The 20,462-nt window shown below is 49.2% G+C and overlaps 1 protein-coding gene across 1 annotated transcript in view; it reads left to right on the top strand.

Moving 5' to 3' along the window:
- The window catches only part of LOC306936283 (trinucleotide repeat-containing gene 6B protein-like), a 35,699-nt gene that overhangs the window by 6,617 nt on the left and 8,620 nt on the right, over positions 1–20,462 (top strand). The window contains exons 4-17 of the mRNA XM_079519772.1: positions 180–581; positions 1,035–3,194; positions 3,414–4,430; positions 4,987–5,193; positions 6,283–6,479; positions 7,979–8,041; positions 8,913–9,071; positions 10,789–10,932; positions 12,188–12,355; positions 13,762–13,878; positions 15,333–15,543; positions 16,171–16,326; positions 16,984–17,151; positions 19,395–19,541. Of these exons, the coding sequence (XP_079375898.1) occupies positions 180–581; positions 1,035–3,194; positions 3,414–4,430; positions 4,987–5,193; positions 6,283–6,479; positions 7,979–8,041; positions 8,913–9,071; positions 10,789–10,932; positions 12,188–12,355; positions 13,762–13,878; positions 15,333–15,543; positions 16,171–16,326; positions 16,984–17,151; positions 19,395–19,541 (5,316 nt within the window). The remainder of the gene's footprint in view (positions 1–179; positions 582–1,034; positions 3,195–3,413; positions 4,431–4,986; positions 5,194–6,282; positions 6,480–7,978; positions 8,042–8,912; positions 9,072–10,788; positions 10,933–12,187; positions 12,356–13,761; positions 13,879–15,332; positions 15,544–16,170; positions 16,327–16,983; positions 17,152–19,394; positions 19,542–20,462) is intronic.

Here is a 20,462-nt window from a genome sequence, read left to right as displayed (position 1 = left end):
AAAAACTTCCTTGGTGAACACACAGACATCCAAAACAAATCTGGGTTCTTACCCTGGATTAAAGACGTTTCTCAAATCATGGTACAGTGGAAAACAAAATGAAACTCATCCTCTACAACTCCCAGGTCACAAAGGTAATACAACTCAATTTTGGTTCTTTTTGTTTGTCCTGTACACAGTGCCAGAATCAGCCAAGCCCTCCTCTACCCAGCCACTCGCCACCCCGGGCTCAGCATCCCCCAGCCCTGGCCCTGCTCCCCCCTCGTCCCCCTGTCCTGTTGCAGTCCTTCCCGGTGGTGGGAACAATGCAAAGCAGCGGGCTGCTGTGGCCACCCGACAGCCCTCCTCCTCCTCTGGAAGCCAGACCTCGCAGCAGCAGCAGCGCTACATGCCCAGGGAGGTGCCCCCAAGATTTCGCTGCCAGCAGGACCACAAAGTGCTACTGAAGAGGGGCCAGCCACCGCTGTCCTCCATGTTGCTGGGTGGAGGAGGAGGGGGCGGTGGGAGTGGCCGAGGGGCCACCCCACCTCTCTCCTCCCAGGGAGGAGATAACCCCAGTGCAACCACAGCTGGAGCCACAGGTGCGTTGATGATGGTGCAGAGTAGAAACATTTGCTCACAGAATGTATTGTTTTTTTTTGCTATTGTTACCATCCATAGTAAAATAAAATCACACCAGTGTGAAGTGAGGGGCGCTAATATATTAAAGTCTAACGCATGTTGATTAGGTGATGTGATGTAAAACAAACGGTGCAAACACAAACATTAAACGCCATTAACAATAAAGAGACAATATGACATAATGAGCACATTATGACGTACATTTTCCCTTCATTGTCAATGGCGTTTACAAAACAAACATTGAACTTAAGACAAACATTAAACCTGTGTATAGGAGGGGCGCTAAAAAAAAAAGATTGCAGCCATGATTTTGAATGGATTACATGATGTCGTCGTTCAAATCTTTACTGAGAGAAATATTAATGTGTTGTCATCGGAGAGGAGGACAAATCATTTCTCTGTTTTTCAATCAGATCCCAACCTGGATTCATCTTCTCCTTCACCCCCAAACTCATCCTCATCATCATGTGTCGCTGCTCTGTCGTCTTCTTCTACTACTACTTCAACTTATGCAAATTCCACATGGGGGGCCGGCTCTGGCAGCCAGCCCCCCTCTCAGGGCTGGGAGAAGGTGATTGTGGACGGGACTGACCTGGAGGAGTGGCCTAGCATCCTGGGCGGGGCCAAATCGGGTTCTGAGGGGTTGGGAGGGGGACGGGAGCAGGATGGCGGCCCCCACAACAACAGCAGTGCCTCATGGAGTGAGAGAACCATCCAGCAGAAGGGAGGAGGAGCATCGGGAGGAGGAGGGAACTTGGACAGTCCCTCACCACCTCGCTCCTCTCCTCCTTCCTCCTCCTCCTCGCTCAATGAATGTGTCCAGTCGGGCGGCGTGTGGGCCTCCTCCTCCTCCTCTTCTCAGGTGGAGGTCGGAGCGGCAGCGTTCTACAATTCCAAAGTCTCCCATCTTCTTCCTGGGCCTCAGGAGAGCCCGGTGAGTGGTGGTGGCGGCAGCGGGGTCCCCGGTGCCAACTTTAACCCCAACACCAACCCCTCGGCCTGGCCCGCCCTGGTGCAGGACGGGACGTCGGCCTTGACAGGCGAGGGCCTCCCTCCTCCACACTCGTCCATCACTTCATCTTCCTCATTCTCTGCCAGCAATGCCCTTGCCACGACTCTCCCTCTGTCGTCTGTGAACCAGGCTGGCCTCCATCAGCAGCACCTTGAGAGGGTTGGAGGAGCCAGGGAGGGAGACCAGCAGCCGCCGCATAACTGGGCAGGCCTTGGGCCTGAACTGGGATCAGGAGGAGGAACAATAGGAGCAGGACTGGGACCAAATCAAGTAGATGGAGATGGGATGGACACTGGAGGAGGCGGTAATCTCTCTGGTTCCTCGCCGTCCTCTGCTGCAGCCTCTTCTTCTTCTTGGAGAGCCATGCCACCAACCTCCTCCGACCTCAATTCAGGTGCCTCGCAGACTGATGGTTGGGGTGGTGGTGGTGGTGGGGCAGCACAGGGGCAGGAGGGCAGTGTGTGGGGCTTTGGTAGCCAGGGGGAGAAGGCAGGGTCAATGGGCGACAAAGGGTGGGGCAGAGGGAACGACGGTAGCTCAAATACCCCAGTGGTATCTCAGGGAGCTTGGGAAGGAGGGAGTGCGGAGCCAGGGTGGAGTGGTGCGGGTGCAGCAACGGGTGGAGGAGGAGGAGGAGGAGGAGGTTCTAGTAACCCAGCAATAGGAAGCAGTGGAGCAGGCAGCAGCAGCAACAGCAGCAGTAGTGGAGGTAGCGCAGGTGTCGAGGGCGGCGTCTCCCAGGATTCTGGCTCTCCGACGTTTGCATCTACGACAAGAGCTTGGGACAATCAGAAAGGGGGGGCAGACAGTGGGGATGTAGGAGGCGGGGATTGGGGGGGTGGAGCGGGAGGTAGACAGGGAGGAGGTGTCGGTAGAGGACCGGCGACCTCCAGCGGTGGTGGTGGAGGCTCCGTGGCAGGGAGTGGCGGGGCTGGAAGCGGAGTCGGGAGTGGGCCTCACAATCAGAAGCACGAGCAGTCCTCTGGGCGCCATCACTCCAATCCGACCAATCCCACCAATCCGACCAATCCGACCCCCAACGCTGAAGTGGCCTTACAGAGCATGCTCAGTCGGTCTGACCTGGACCCCCGGGTCCTCTCCAACGCCGGCTGGGGTCAGACCCAGATCAGACAGAATGTGGCCTGGGACCTGGACACCAAAACGAAAACGGGAGGAGGAGGAGGAGCGGGGAACCGGAACGAGAGAGGCGTTCCGTCCGCTTCTTCCACATTCTCGTCCTCGTCATCCTTGAACACTTCTACCACTAGCCGCGGCGCTGGGTACCCATCTAACCCTGGTCCAATGACTACTGATCCGTCTCCCGGCGCCCACAACATGGCCGGCGGTGGCGGGAACTCTGGTTCAATGAGGGACTCGCAGCCCGCTCGCAGCCCGCAGATGGCAGGCAGTGGAATGAGGAAGCCTGGATCTCCCGTGGCTGAGTCGGAGGGCAGCCAGGGAAAGGTAGCTGGAGGCTGGGGAGAGCGTCCACCACCAGAGCAGAGCAAGGGCAAAGGCTGGGGGGGTGAAGAGAAAGAATGGGGAGATCACCGAGGAGGAGGTGGTGGTGGTGGCGGTGGTGGTGGTGGTGGGGGGCCAGCCACTGGAGGAGGAGGAGGAGGAAACTGGAGGGAATTCGGAGAACAGGGTAGTGGTTGGGGAGGAGGTGGCCCGCCGCCGGAAGATAAAGGGACAGGAGGATGGAAGGAAATGGGGAGAGGAGAGGCAGGCGGCTGGGCAGCACAGAGAGGTGGTGGTGGTGGTGGAGGAGGAGGAGGAGGAGGAGGAGGAGGAGGAGACTGGGGACAAAGGGACTCCAAGCCTGGAGGAGGAGGGGGGTGGGGAGATGGGAGAGGCCGAGGCGGAAGTAACTCTGATGAGGGTGGTTCCTCCTGGGGTAACCTGGATGAGGGACAAGGAGCTCCTCAGAGAGGAGGAGGAGGCGGCTGGGGAGGAGGAGGTGGAGGAGACGTGGGCGGCGGAGGCAAGCCTCCCCAGGATTGGGGGGGAGTCAAACCCCACAACGCAGCAGCAGCACACATACCAAACAGCCAAGTGGCACCAATGAAAGCCCCAAATCAACAGCAGCAGCACCAATCACAAGGCCAGCAGCAGCCACCACCGGGAGGACCCGTTCAAGGAGGGTGGAGTGGTCGGTCCGGTATCGGTGGAGGTGGTGGTGGTGGTGGTGGTCCACCATCCAAGAATCAGAACCAAAGTGCAGGTTGGACCGCTGGCCCGATCCCTCAGATCTCCGGGGGCAGCGGCGGTGGGGGTGGGGGTGGGGGAGGTAGCGGTAGCGGTAGTGGTAGTGAGCCGTCCCTGGAGGCCAGTGGCTGGGATGAGCCCTCCCCTCAGTCCATCAGCCGCAAGATGGAGATCGACGATGGCACCTCGGCCTGGGGCGACCCGACACGCTACAACACCAAGAATGTGAATTTGTGGGACAAAAAGAATGCCCCTCCGGGTCACGGGCCGCCGGGTCACGGCGCCCCGCCGGGTCCGGGTCACGGCGGCCCGCCGGGTCACGGCGGCCCGCCGGGTCCGGGTCACGGCCCTCCGGGTCCGGGTCACGGCGGCCCGCCGGGTCACGGCGGCCCACAGGGTCCGGGTCACGGCCCTCCGGGTCCGGGTCACGCCGGCCCACAGGGTCCGGGTCACGGCCCTCCGGGTCCGGGTCATGGCGGCCCACAGGGTCCCCCACCACCGCCATCCATACAGCAGCAGCAGCAGCCACCAAGAAGGCAGCAGGGCATGCAGCCAAACAGGGACCCCAACCCTGGCAACGCTGGCATGGGTAAGATACAATCTATTTGTGATTCATGGGGTCTGAGATGTAGGGCTTAGGAGTTATATTCACCGTGACTCTACCATTCTGTAACATGAAGCAGATAGACCCGAGGACGATTCTACAAAATGTCTTCTAAATCAGTTTTCTGAAAAACCTCATGTTTCTATGTCAGTGGTTCTCAAACATTTCCATGTCAAGGACCCCCAAAAAATATCTGTAATTGGCCGCCGACCCCCCCCCCCCCCCCCCATCTGAAGTTAAAAATGTTCGCTCCAAAAGAATATATGTTTAAAGGTTTGTGCCAAATTTTCACGATTTTTCAAATAATAGCAGATCTACAGGCTCGTAGCGCGGCACTCGGTGCTTTCAATAGCTAAAGTATAACGATGCTTAATTTAAAACACCAAAATGGGGTTCCTGCCCAGAATGGGTTTTAAAGACCTTTTCAAAACTCCTAAGGCCTCCTTAAAGACAATTAGAAATCTCGACTGAATTGGCTGAATAATGTGCAATCTTGGTCCCCGTTACGCATTGAAACTCTCTGTGGTGTCCATGCCTCCAGGTCCAGGTATGTGGGGAGGAGGTGGAGGAGGAGGAGGAGGAGGAGGAGGAGGAGGAGGAGGAGGTGGAGGAGGAGGACAATCTGTCGACAACGGTGCGGCTCCCTGGAGTCAGACGTCTGATGCACCATCTGGAGGCTGGGGAGACCCGGATGATCCCGCCAAAGCCTCCGGCTGGGGGAATCCCTCAGCTAACCTCAACAAGCCTGGTAAGAATAGAGGAGAAAAAAGGTGTAAGGGACGGGTAGGGTAGACCTATGATAAGGAAAGCAGTAAACTTAAGGAAAGTGGATACAAAGGGTCATGCATTTAGTGCATAGTGGGATAAAAAAAACTACAAAGTCAACTAACTAAATTAAGACCTTGAAATACACCTCCTCCAATGTGTCATTTTTACGGTGTGGCTCTGCAAGAGGCTAGCTGTCTATAACCTGTGTGTGTCTGACTGATGAGCGTACCACATTGTATGCACTTGCACCATTTAACTTGTAATTGTATGATGTTGGTCAATGGGGCTGGGAACCCTTGACAGAATGTGACCATACCTTACATTATAGACCAGGTTCTCAACGGTTTTGTTTGGGGACCACCGAAAATGCTTTGTAGAGCATCGCAGTACCGCCCGCTTTCAGTCCCAATGCCCTAACCTCAGACATTTCAAAAAGTGTTTATTTAAAGACCTTTTAAGCGTCGTACAAAGCCAATTCGAGTTGTGACAAATCATGACAATAAACACACTATTTTGGACCAAACAAATAATTACAAAGAAGAAAAACAAGAAAAGTGTTGTAACCTGCCGTTTTCTTCTTCTTTCTAATTATTTGTTCTGCCTGAAAAATTGTGTTTGTTGTCATGATTTCTCACAACTCGAGTTGGCTTTGTACGAGGCTTAGAAGGTCTTTAAATAAATACTTTTTGAAATGTCTGAGGAAAGTAGGGGGTGGGACTGCGACGCTCTATAGACGGTTATTGACAAAAAAATCACTTTGACAAGCTGGTAACGATGAAGTCCAAGATCCACATAAGTCAGAGAGGCTTATTGTCGGTATCACCCAGGGTCTATCCCCGTTTCAATGTGCTAGACCTCTGAGAGATGGATTGCTGAGGTGGAGCTGCAACACCTACCATCAGCTCCCAGTACTTACCGCACGACATCAAGCCGTGCTACTCGTACGCTTGAGTTGGCGGTGCCCGGGATCGAACCCTTGACCTTGCGGTCGAAAGGCGAGTGCTCTACCGACTGAGCTACCCAGACACAAACCCAGTTTAACTTAACACTCTGCTTGTCCCCCTGCCAGGCTCCGCCTCCAAGCCAATGGAGGGTTGGGGAGGGAAAGGCGAGGCGTCTGTGGCAGCCTCGCGTCACTCCAGCTGGGACGAGGAGGATGACGGGGGTGGTGGCGTCTGGAACAGCACCAGCTCCCAGGGAAGCAACTCCTCCTACAACTCTGGAGGCTGGGGCCCGGGGCACCCGGGAAAGAGAGGGAACATCAAGGTAGGGGAACTGTGGAGGCTGGGGCATGGGGGAAAGAGAGGGAACATCAAGGTAGGAGAACTGTGGAGGCTGGGGCCCGGGGCATGGGGGAAAGAGAGGGAACATCAAGGTAGGAGAACTGTGGAGGCTGGGGCATGGGGGAAAGAGAGGGAACATCAAGGTAGGAGAACTGTGGAGGCTGGGGCATGGGGGAAAGAGAGGGAACATCAAGGTAGGGGAACTGTGGAGGCTGGGGCATGGGGGAAAGAGAGGGAACATCAAGGTAGGAGAACTGTGGAGGCTGGGGCCCGGGGCATGGGGGAAAGAGAGGGAACATCAAGGTGGGAGAACTGTGGAGGCTGGGGCCTGGGGGAAAGAGAGGGAACATCAAGGTAGGGGAACTGTGGAGGCTGGGGCCCCGGGCATGGGGGAAAGAGAGGGAACATCAAGGTGGGGGGGGAAACAGGGTTTCCACCTTATAGAGACGGCACCCGGAGGAAACCCTGAGGCGAAATGGACATAGTGGCCGAATCTGGTATTGCAGCGCTGGCCGCTGGGCCAAACACATGAACGCGCTAGTCCGTTGACTATCATTGCGCACGTTCATGATGACACGTAAACGCTGTTTCATACGTGAGCGCGTGCAATGATAGTCAACGGCCAGCGCGTTCATGTGTTTGGGTCCAATCCATCCCAGAATGCACTCTGTTCCTACCCGGAAGGAGGAGTGAAATCGCCTCATGCGCTTTTGAGCAACTTAATGCAAGTGGATGGGAGGAGAAATCCGGTGCCGTCTCTATTAATATATACTCTAAGGTTTCCACCAGTGTTGATTTCATTGACTAATAGCAGGAGTAAATTTCAGTAGCCTGGATCATATCTTTAAAAACCAGGTGCTTAAGAAAGCCAAGTCCATTTCTTCGGACAACTCCCATCCCCTCAGCTCTGAGTACAGGCTGCTTCCTTCCGGCCTTCGCCTAAAGGTTCCAGGGGCAAAAAGTAACCGGTATAAATTATCCTTCGTACCTGTGTCTATCCAGGCCTTAAATGACGATAGGAGGAGGAGGTAACTTTGTCGCCGTTATGAATTTCCTTTGCTACACTGAAACCTTGAACTGTTTATTTTATTTCTATGTGTACCATGCTCTTTTTACTGTGTTTTATGTGATTCATGTGTCTGCCTGTTATGCCTTGTTGTAAACCAAATCGCCCTTCGGGGACAAACAAATAAATGAACCTGATGAACCTGAACCTAATACTATGACAAAAAATGTGAGGAAAACTAAATGAAAACTAAGCTATGATGACTAAATATACAATGACAATTGCGTCAACAAATACAAACTAGACAACTAGAATTTGTTAGGAAGGGACTAGTGGACAAGAGTATAAGTAAGTTTATACTTGCTGAAAATAGCAGATCTACAAGCTCACATAATGCCCATTTTATATATGGGGTAAAATGTGGGGTAAAAGTCACTTGTGATAATTTCTTTTAACTTGTGGTGTATTTGTTACAGGGTGGACCAGGGGACAACTGGATGGGCCCAATGTCACGTCAGTTCTCAAACATGGGTCTCCTGGTAAGATTGAATATTTGTTTTTACTGGTTTCCTCATACTAGATGGGACATAGCACATGTAAAATAGGGGGCACGGTGGCACAGTCAGTACTGCTGTCGCCTCACAGCTAGAAGGTCCTGGGGTCGCTTCCGTGTCATCAGTGCCCATACCCGAGGCGGGGTTGGCGAAAGGGCCTTTCTGTGTGGAGTTTGCATGTTCTCCCCGTGTCCCCTAGGGTAGGTACCCTCACAAAAAACATGCAGTAATCCTGGTCTCTAAACTACCTCCCCCTGGCCAGCCGGGGCGCCTAATGGAGGGGAAAGAAACTGGTCGGAATAACGTGTTCCTTCTACGCGCTACGTCCGGCCGGGAAAAGTCCCCTCTGTCAGGTGAAAAGAAGCAGCTTGGACTCCTCATGCATAGAAGGAAGCATGAGGTCAGTCCGCTGCCCCCCAGGTTGGCAGAGGAAGTGCGCCCAGAATTATATTAGATAATTGACACTGGGTGGAAAAAATGGGTTGCAAAATCATGGGGAAAAAAACTAGAGAAAAAAAAAACATTTCCATGTAAATGTATTTTCCTCTTTTGAAGCTTTTAATTACCATGAGTAAAATGAAAAAGAAAATAATTAAGTTTGTATTTTATATAAACATGTACTGCATTATGTACATTTTATATTTATACATATGTATTTGTGTTAAATTAAATCAAATAAAGTTAAATGCTCTCAAATACAAACTTCATGTCTTAAGTTTTTACAAAATATCGGTAACTGGTTTTCTAGGGCTTTCTGGCACCAGTCGAATCTATATCTGAAACTATCCACAATGCCTGTTCCGTACATGTTTTTTTGTCAGTTGTACTAATATTAACTAATGCAAAACGTTCACAGGGTGATGACCCAAGTGTTGACAAGAAGATGGAAGGAGATAAGCGAGGAATGAATGACTACAATGGAGATATGCGGAGAGGGGGGAATAGAGGGGGCGGCTACCGCATGCCTGGTTCCAAAGAGATGGGACCTGGTGACATGGGGCCCTACGGGGACAAGGTACGAGACCTTGTTTGTTCAACAGGGTATCTTTGACCTTGAGGCTGGAAAGCCATGAACCCATTTTGACCTGGGAACGGTTCTACAAATGTGTCTTCTAAATCCTGACAGTTTTCTGCAAAACCCTATGTTTCTATGTCAGTGGTTCTCAAACATTTTCATGTCAAGAACCCCCCAACATTATATGTAATTGGCTGCCGACCCCCATCTGAAAATATGTTGTTCCAGGGAGGGACCCTCCAGAAGCAAAGATTTGAGTTAAAAACTTTGGCTCTGAAACGACGAAGATTTGCGCCACATTTTCACGATTTTTCAAAAATAGCAGACCTAAAAGCTCGTAGCGCGGCACTTGGTGCCTATGAGCTTGTAGATCTGCTATTTTTCAATGGCTAAAGTATAGCAATGCTTAAAACACCAAACGGGGTTCCCGCCCAAAATGGGTTAACATGCTTGAATTCTGAATGTTTTCATTGCAATTCAAGAATGTGCTTGAATTGCTGTGCTGTTGGTAATCATTGTGTCTGGCTGGAATTTCTCAGCTCGCATTTCCTTTTCGGATGGTACTGACATTCAGTGTTGATTTCGTCGACTAAAACTAAGACGAAAAATGTTCGACGACTACCTTTTTTCATTGACAAACTAAATGAAAACTAAGATATGATCTGCTATCTATTGTAGATCTGCTATTTGATCTGCTATCTATTGTAGATCTGCTATTTTCAGCTAGTGTAAAAACAGTCATTACAATGGCATTAAGGCCCACCAAAATACATTAGTCGACTAAATCGACTGTAGATTTAGTCGACTAAAATCTTATGATATTTAGTCGACTAAAACATTCCAGGTGACTCCAGGTGACATTCCAGGTGACCATCTCCAGATGGTCACCGTGTTGCGTTCTCAATTTTTATTTACATGAGAACGCACACTTTATGAAAACGCTATAATGTCGCTAGGTGGCGGTAACGGGCTGCCAAATAGACCAGTCACCCACGTACAAGAATAAGAACCCCTTCACGCAACCCTATTGGGGTTTTGAATGATTCCAGAACACAACGTGGTTGTGGTCGCAGCCCACAGCATGCAGGCAGAGCGCGCCACGGGATGATTATATATTTTATAATACATTAGGCTACATAAACGCTGCTGCCGTGGCTGCCGCCTATAACAAGGCTTTTTATTTACATCATGTTTTTACATTCACCATCGCTGATGAGCAGCGCTTTGTAGGCGAGGAGGGAGGCTTGTTCAGGAACTCCATTATATCGTATATGGCAATGCAATAAACATATGCGCTGTGAGCCAACGTGAGCCATGATGTCATAAGTGTTGCGGATTCACCGTTTTGCCTGTTTACACGGAGAAGGGATAAAACGGCGTTCCCAAAGATTTCCACTCTGGAAGGTGGTTTCAACTTTGTTGCGTTTTCACCTCCTGAAAACACCATTCTCGTCTAAAGGGACACCAGCAAACGATACTTTATTTAGCCGTTTTCTATGAACACCGTTCTCGTGTCTGCTGCCAAAAACAACACTACTTGACATGGACATGATGGCTTTAACCCATTCTAGACGGGAACCCCTTTTGGTGTTTTAACTAAGCATTATGTTATACTTTAGCTATTGAAAAATAGCAGATCTACGAGCTTGTAGGTCTGCTAACGTTTTTTTCAGGCCTAAATGTGTTTTAATTCCATGTCGTTCTGATGATACTGTAGATGGGTAGCCATGGCGTGTTTGGTGGCAGCGGTGGAGGGATGCCTCCTCCGCCTCGAGGGATGCACCAGCCTGGCATGCATCCCATGAACCCTGCCCAGGGGGGCTTACGTGCTCAAGTGCCTCATCCGTTCCTGTCCACTCAGGTCAGTCTGTTTGCTTTCCCCCTCTCTCTGCAGTCTAGGATTGTTTTTGTATTCATTTGGAAGGACCTAATACACTTGGGCATTTCCTCAGCATTTGGGCTGCATGATACACAGAGACACAAATAATATTGTGTAATACGGTATCTAAAGGTCATTAGCACAGTAAAAAAACCAAAAATACCAAAAATGTAATACTGGCAACTAAACGGTTTGTTCTACATTTTTCAATATTGATTTATGCTCAAGATTGACGTGACCTCTGCACAACCAAGATGTGCTTAAAGGGCGACTTCACCCATTTTCATCTATCTTCATATTATTGGTCCTCACTACTGCTCATGATGATTTTTTTTTTTGAGGGGCGTGAGCTCCTCCTATGTCCAGCTTTGTCTGTTTGTGTGAGCGCAAACACAATAAATCGATTGGCTGATCACCCCATACTAGGGATGATTTGATTGGCTGAGTAAAGTACATATTGAGGAATAATAAAAAGTGAGGGCAGAATAAAAAGTGAGGGCAGAAAAGTGGAAGACGCCAAAAGTGATTGGCCGGAATGACATTTGTGGTGATTTGATTGGCTGAGCACAGAATGTGATGTACGATGATGACCTACTCAGTCTGTCTCTCAGAGAGAGGAGGGCTGTGGACAGTTCTGAAACTCGCCCACCTGTGACATGATCGATGGGGGATCCACGCTAATATAAACTGCAGGGTTTCTATCATAGATATAGGAACCTAAAATGCCTCATTGGCCGCTGCAGTTCATTGGAGCAACCTGTATCGCGACTGCCTGTATTGCAGGTCAGCAAGGTCGGGAGATAACTGGGTGCATGGCCAAAGATGTTTGGGAACCGCTGGTATAATGGAAGCCAAAGGTTGGTGAGGGGTGCGTTAAAACGACCGGAATAAAGTTTGTGAGGGGTTCGTTAAGGGTTGGGAGAGGGTTAGGTTTAGGTGTGCTGCCCCGTGGGAGGTTAGGGTTTGAGATGGGTTGTAGGACTAATGACTGGTCTAACCAATGACTAGTCTAAACTAAGTACTGCACCATTTCTGGCGCGTTAATACAATAAACATAAAACCAAAAACACCTAATATCACGGTTGGGCCGGACTCTTCTAAACTGCCCACTGCCCTCCTAATGAGATACACACCGATCAAATAGGAAAAGAATGGTACCATTTTTACCGTGAGTATGAGTGAGGACCAATTCTATGATTTCAATTTAAATCACCCCAATGGATGTGACATGTTGCAGGTGCCGGGTCCAATGCTGAAGCAGATGCCCTCGCCTAGTGGAAGTGTGGGTGGAGTGGGGGGTGGTGTAGGAGGCGGAGGAGGAGGAGGAGTGTTCCCTCCTCAGCTGTCCCCACAGCAGCTAGCAATGCTCAGTAACATTTACCCTCAAGTCCAGCAGTTCCATCTGGTGAGAGATTCTACAAAATGTCTTCTAAAAAAAACCTACTGTATGTTTCTGTGTCAGTGGTGCTCAACAATTTCATGTCAAGGACCAGAGTTATCTGCATTTGGCTGCGGACCCCCATCTGAAAATATGTTGTTCCAGGGACCTCCCCAGAAACATTAAAAATGTTCGCTCTGAAAGAATATATATTCATTCTTGCACCACATTTTCACGATTTTCACAAAAATAGCAGACCTACAAGCTCGTAGTGCGGCACTCGGTGCCGCGCTACGAGCTTGTAGATCTGCTATTTTTCAATGGCTAGTATTAGTATAACATAATGCTTAAAACACAAAGTGGTTCCCGCCCATAATGGGTTAAGCTTATTATGTCGATTTAATTTTGAATTGATTGAGCGGATGGATCGGTTTGTGTGTGTGTGTGTGGGTCATTTAGTAGGTTGACAGATTGTATCCATTTAACCCATTTAGACCTGTGGCCGATTCTACAAAATGTCTTCTATATCATGAATCATTTCTGATGTTTCTATGTTCAACCTATTTCATGTCAAGGACCCCAGAAATTATATGAAATTGGCCGCCGACCCAATCTGAAAATATGATGTTCCAGGGACCCCCCCCCTCAAAAATAACAGATTTTCAATAGCTAAAGTATAATGTCTTTATACCTCTTAATCACATGGCAACTGGTCCTGCGGTTTGGCGGTGTTTGTGTGCATGAGTTCATGAATTCACACGACCGTTCCAATCCACTATACCTTACATTTCATGACCCCTAGGGGTCTCAAGGACCCCTAGGGGTCCTTGAGAGAGTTCCAGGGGGTCCCCAGCTAAATGATAATTAGGAACCAACTCGGAGTGTACAAATGGAACCAAATGGATTTGGTAAGGTTCCATTTGTACACTCTCAGAGCTAAATTAACTCCAATATACATTGGGGTCCCAGAGATAGAAATGCCATTAAATGGGAGGCCGTAGCCTAATTTAGGTCAAACCAGGGGTCCTTGAGAATTGGTGCTAGAGACGTAAAAATCTTCTCTTATGGGGGTCCTTGGTGTACATATTTTCTAATGGGGGTCCGCGGGCCAATGGGTGTCAATTTGGGCGTCCTTGACATGAAAAAGTTTGAGAACCTCTGCTGTACAGTACTCTGTACAGTACTCTGTACAGTACTCTCATCCCATATCTGAGCATTACGGCCAAGCTACACCAGGCTTTTCAGCTCGCGTTTACGCGAATACGCACACACACGCTTTTAGGTCCAGTCCTATTTCAAGTGCGCGTACGCGGGGCTCGCGTGTGTGCGTGTGTACGCGCACAAAAAGCCTGTTGTAGCTTGGCCGTTAAGCTACCAGTAGTACAGTATATCCTTTTACATCTCCCTCCCCCCATTCTGCTGCCCACCCCCAGGCCTGTCAGCTGCTGCTACAGCAGCAACAGCAGCAGCAGCAGCAACAGCAGCTACTGCAGAACCAGAGGAAATTCCCCCAGCCTCAGCCTCTCAGGCAGCAGCCGGACCCACAGCAGGTTAGCAGACTTTGTTCTTAGCAGTCTTGTTTTCGTCGACTGAAACTATGACAAAATGTTCGTTGACTACCTTTTTTTTCACTGACAAACTAAATGGAAACTAAATGAACTACCGATAAGCTATGGTGACTAAAACTAAGACTAAATATACTGACAATTTTGTCAACAAATACAAACTAGACTAAATGTTAGGAAGGGACTAGTGGACAAGAGATCCAGTATAAGTCATTTTACACTTTGTTGCATGCTGAAAATAGCAGATGCGACGCGTTGTGAGCTTGTAGATGGACTATTTTCAGCAAGTGTAAAATCAGTCATTATGAGGGCATCAAATAAAATACATTTTAGTCTACTAAATCAACTGTAGATTTAGTCGACTAAAACTAGACTAAACACTAAACATTCCAGCTGACTAAAATGTGACAAACGAAATAAACTATTCAAGATGTGCCACCAAAAACAACACTGGTTCTTGGAGATGATGTGGCAACTTGCTCAAGGGCACTATGTGTATATGGCGTTGGTGATCCTCTTGGCGCCAACGGTTGTGTCAGAAATGATGCCATGGTCAATGTCATAGAGCACCGAAGTCGCTCATCAATTCGATTCCCCTGGTTTGCGGAAGTAATTTCTCTATGGAGAATAACATGGGCTCATCTTAAAATCGTTTCATATAAGCATTGTGGTCCAAAAATAAACAAGCTGTCTCTGCGTTATTGTCAGGGAGGTGTCTCTGTATCGTTTGCAACAGTCAGTCACTCATATATGATACAGTCTGCTTCTAGCGAAAATGTAACTAATTCAGTAGCAGTAACATTAGTGTTTTCTCTCAGTCAGTTGATTCTTCATATCCATATGAGTGAAGCGGCTGGGATGACATGTTTATTTTTCAAACACAGTTCTTATGAGGCGATCTAAAATCCCCCTATGGGGATTACAATGCAAATAAAAAGTACACAAACCTGTGGATTTGCGCCCTCTACCGATATTGACGTCAGACTTCGGTGCTCTATTGTAGACTGGTTGAATGACTTGGGGAAAATTGTGAGTGGTGCTCTTATTCTCAAAATCTTTTTAAATGCTTTTATTTATTTATTTTTTTACATTGGAAAATATTCAAATATTTCTTAATGCTTCTTACGTAGCCTATATACTGTAGGTTTATACTAAGGATGTGCGCTGCTATTTGAGTAAACGGTGCTGCCACTATGAGTTTACTTAAATTATTTATCATCGTTTTTATTGCAACATTGTGCTTCTCTGCAAAAGAAACAGTATTGTGATCCCTTTCCACTTATATACTTGTACCACATGTGTCAGAATATGTTGTAAATAAGCCATCTGACAATGTTTACTGTGACATTTTTGTGGGGTTTTTTTTTAGTATAAAGGTTCCACTCCTGGCCTACTCTAATCTATTCCCATCCCCACCCTTAATTAATTATTGTCCTCAGCTGGCTAGAATCATGGCCATTCTCCAACAGCAGAGGCAGCAGCAGCATCAGGGTGGTGGTGTGGCTGGTGGAGGCCCATCTGGAGGGATGGGGTCCAAGATGTCTCCCTCTCACCTGGGCGGAGGAGGTCCACCCCCCAAACAGGCCATGGTGGAGCCCCTGCCTCACCACCTGTCAGACCTTCACGCCAAAACACAGGGCATGTACTCGGGTGAGTCGTCGTGGGCAAGTTAACCCATTTTGGGTTAACTTTCCCCCTGTCAAAAACTGCTAAAATCCCTAAAACGAAAGAAAGCAGCAAATGAAAGAAATGAACACTCATCTTTTACTTTCTCTAATAACAATCTAAAACATCTTGGTTGAAAAAAACTAAAGTTGTCCTTTAAATGGGACCTAAAGACGTCTATACACATCCAAGGCATCCCGTGGTTTTGATTCTAAAGATGTGTATAAACATCATTAGCATAATTCATGTTAAGCTTGTCTCTCAGGTGCAACAGCCAGACATTTCATTGAGTCACATTCATTGAGTCGCATCTACTTTGGCCTTCCATTACTTTTTCTTTGTAATAGATTAAAACGACACTCCCTGTGCTTGTGATTTGGGGACAGAATTTGACCCACTAACTAGATTTGGGAAAACCTAAATTGTACATGAAGGCAATGCAATTCTGGCCATGGATATTTTAATATGGTACTTTATAGAACTGACAAATTTATAGAACGTTACAAAACGGTATAACAATGTTACTAAAAGTCACCAGATACAATGGTAAAAGCGTGCCGTTTTGCCAGTTTGTACGGTACTGTAAAAGCATGTGTTTTCCTTCTCCCTCAGGTCTTGCCCCTGGTAGCAACCTGTCGGGACTGGAGCTGGGTTCCATGGTGGGAGGGATGAAGGATGCTGGCGGACAGCAGTCTCGTTTTAAATGGATGATGGAGGGACACTCCCCTGCACCGTCGCCCCCCGACACCACCAACCTTCACAAGAATGGTAGGGTCAGCTTAATGGTCTGCCATGGACCATTTTCCTCAATGCCAAGATCGACACCTTTTGTGAGAGTTCACAGCTTACGACCGGCTGTAATTGTTTTCATTCATGGTTATCAGAACCCCTGTCATCAGTCACATCACCCCTGTTTTACACCAACTCCACTGGCTTCCCATCAAATTCCGCATTGACTATAAGATCCTTCTCCATACTTTCAAGGCCATTCATAACCTCACCCCCCCCTTATCTGTCTGACCTTGTTCACGTCGACATTCCCACCCGGTCTCTTAGGTCTGCCTCCTCCATCAAACTGAAAGTCCTCCCAGCCCGTCTGTCCACCATGGGGTCAAGAGCTTTCAGCCGCTCTGCCCCTCACCTCTGGAACTCCCTCCCCCCTGATATAAGAAACATGGACTCAATCACCTCATTTCAAACCCACCTCAAAACCCACCTGTTTAGGCAGGCCTATGATTGATCTGTGTTTTCTGCTGCAAGCTATACTTTGTCTGCTTTTGCTTTTAACTGTGTTTTATGTTAACTGTTTTTAACTTGTTGTATGGCGACCTTGAGTGCCCTGAAAGGCGCCTTATAAATAAAATGTATTATCCGACTAAGATGTGATGATCTGTTCTAACTTATTTCTCTCTTGGGCTCATCTAGGCCCTTTACCCAACCCTATAAAGGCGAGAGGAGGCTCCCCGTACTCCCAGTATGACATGCTGGGGGGTGATGGTTTGGGGATGCCCCCTCAAGGCCCTTCGGACAACTGGCACCGAACCCCTGGAAGCAAGATGGCCACTAAGCCTGGCACATCCAGCTGGCCCCCAGGTAACGGCTCCTTCTCTCACATTACCACTAAGCCTGGCACATCCAGCTGGCCCCCAGGTAACGGCTCCTTCTCCCACATTACCACTAAGCCTGGCACATCCAGCTGGCCCCCAGGTAACGGCTCCTTCTCCCACATTACCACTAAGCCTGGCACATCCATCTGGCCCCCAGGTAACGGCTCCTTCTCCCACATTACCACTAAGCCTGGCACATCCCGCTGGCCCCCAGGTAACGGCTCCTTCTCCCACATTACCACTAAGCCTGTCACATCCATCTGGCCCCCAGGTAACGGCTCCTTCTCCCACATTACCACTAAGCCTGGCACATCCCCCTGGCCCCCAGGTAACGGCTCCTTCTCCCACATTACCACTAAGCCTGGCACATCCCGCTGGCCCCCAGGTAACGGCTCCTTCTCCCACATTACCACTAAGCCTGGCACATCCCCCTGGCCCCCAGGTAACGGCTCCTTCTCCCACATTACCACTAAGCCTGTCACATCCATCTGGCCCCCAGGTAACGGCTCCTTCTCCCACATTACCACTAAGCCTGTCACATCCCGCTGGCCCCCAGGTAACGGCTCCTTCTCCCACATTACCACTAAGCCTGGCACATCCAGCTGGCCTCCAGGTAACGGCTCCTCACATTACCACTAAGCCTGGCACCTCCAGCTGGCCTCCAGGTAACGGCTCCTTCTCCCACATTACCACTAAGCCTGGCACATCCCGTTGGCCCCCAGGTAACGGCTCCTTCTCCCACATTACCACTAAGCCTGGCACATCCAGCTGGCCTCCAGGTAACGGCTCCTTCTCCCACATTACCACTAAGCCTGGCACATCCAGCTGGCCCCCAGGTAACGGCTCCTTCTCCCACATTACCACTAAGCCTGGCACATCCATCTGGCCCCCAGGTAACGGCTCCTTCTCCCACATTACCACTAAGCCTGTCACATCCAGCTGGCCCCCAGGTAACGGCTCCTTCTCCCACATTACCACTAAGCCTGGCACATCCAGCTGGCCTCCAGGTAACGGCTCCTTCTCTCACCTTTACCACTAAGCCTGGCACATCCAGCTGGCCTCCAGGTAACGGCTCCTTCTCTCACCTTTACCACTAAGCCTGGCACATCCCGCTGGCCCCCAGGTAACGGCTCCTTCTCCCACATTACCACTAAGCCTGGCACATCCATCTGGCCCCCAGGTAACGGCTCCTTCTCTCACATTACCACTAAGCCTGGCACATCCATCTGGCCCCCAGGTAACGGCTCCTTCTCCCACATTACCACTAAGCCTGGCACATCCATCTGGCCTCCAGGTAACGGCTCCTCACATTACCACTAAGCCTGTCACATCCAGCTGGCCCCCAGGTAACGGCTCCTTCTCTCACATTACCACTAAGCCTGGCACATCCATCTGGCCCCCAGGTAACGGCTCCTTCTCCCACATTACCACTAAGCCTGGCACATCCATCTGGCCTCCAGGTAACGGCTCCTCACATTACCACTAAGCCTGTCACATCCCGCTGGCCCCCAGGTAACGGCTCCTTCTCTCAAATTACCACCCTTAAGAAAATGTCATGTTCTATTCACAGCTTCGGCCATATATTGTACATGAACATTTTTCCATTAATGGCTTAGTTATTAAGGAATAAGAATCCATTTCTTTCAACACTTTGTCCCCAAAGGATATTATCTTTAAAAACTATTTGCTGGAATTTGCTGTGCATGCCATGGCATTTCCTCTAGTGCCTCCTCCCTCACGCAAGAAATACTTGCTCTGTTCAGATGTTTTCTCATAAATGAATGGGCAGATTGCAGGACGAAAACTAAGGCCTCTAGGGGACTGCTATAGTTTGAGATAATGGACCAAAGTACAGATTTTCACTGGTCTAATGCCCATTCCTGGTGTTTCATGGCCCAAGCTTTATTTATTCTTGTTCTTCCTCAGTAGTTAGTAGTGGCTCTTTTGCAGCAATTCGACCATATACTGTCTTGACCTGATTCACACAGTCTCCTTTGAACAATTGATGTTGAGATGTGCATGCTACTTGAAACTCTGAAACTATTGCAAACCGTTTTGGAGTTGTACTAGTGTTGCATTTTCATGTCCATCCTGAGGGTGAGGATTACCTGGTTACATCAAATCTTAGGGGAGGTTCCTAGATTGCAGTAGAAAGACATACTAGTGCAATCTAGCATCATCCTGATCTCCTAGCTCATCAGCTGTCGTGTGTTGTTGTTGTGATGACAGAGTTCCAGCCCGGTGTGCCCTGGAAGGGGATCCCGAGTCCTGGAGACCCTGAAACTGACCCCTACATGACCCCTGGCAGTGTTATGGGATCCCCAGGACCCCCCAACCTCAACGACTCCGACCACCAGTTACTGCGAGACAACACAGGTACTATATTTTATGTATCATTTGACTTTTGAAGGAAGTTTTACTACAATGTGTTTGTAAAGTCAATTCTTATTGGCAGGTTTCTGTCTGTTTCGGTGTCGGGCTTCTTTATAAAAATGTCAAATCTTTGTTGTACATTTGTCATCCTGCGGTTTAACCTTGATATTTTGTTTGTCTGATACGGCGTGTGCTTTAGAGAAATGCTCTCAAAATAGTCAGACAGAAATGGTGGCCCTGTCAACCATCTCCAGGCAATACACTATGCGAGGGCAATGCAAGATCATTATTAACTCGTCTATATCTATAAACGCGCCACGTCTCTGTGCGTCTGTACGCCTGTAATACACGTAATTACAAGAGTCCAAAATTTGACACACACGTTCCACACCACCACAGGGAGTGCAGTGCCCCGGTGTCAAATCCGTCTGAACGCTGGTTGTCCAGAACCAGCACAAAAGCCGCCTCTGCCCCAGGCTCCGGACAGGCCGGGCCCAAATCCACATCACCCCTAGATCTCCATATATGGATCTGGCCTATTCTGACGTCACAGTGCTGTTCTGACATCACAATGCTGTTCTGACATCACAAAGGACCGCTCCGCTAGGTGGAAGTACAGCTGTTATGATGCGATCGCCGTAGCAGTCGACGTCGTTAAGCAAACGGCCGTCGGTGACGGGTTCCCACCCCTTTTTGGTTCCCATGGTGACGAGTCTTATCAGTTGTCTCTTCTCTGAAGGGGCAGAGCTCGCGACAGAGCTTGCATTCAACATGACCTGGAAGATTGTAAGATCTTAGTTTGTGAACTGTTGAGTGAATTCGACTAAAGTGTAATTAGCAAACAACGCGTCCAAAGTACTAAAATCACTGACGTTGTAGACACTACGTGGAAGTGCCGTAGTAGGAAGGGCTGCGACGGCCAGC

Source organism: Electrona antarctica (assembly GCF_951216825.1).
Source record: "Electrona antarctica genome assembly, chromosome: 14".
Taxonomy (NCBI): Eukaryota; Metazoa; Chordata; class Actinopteri; order Myctophiformes; family Myctophidae; genus Electrona; species Electrona antarctica.
This window is presented reverse-complemented; position numbering and strand designations above follow the sequence as displayed.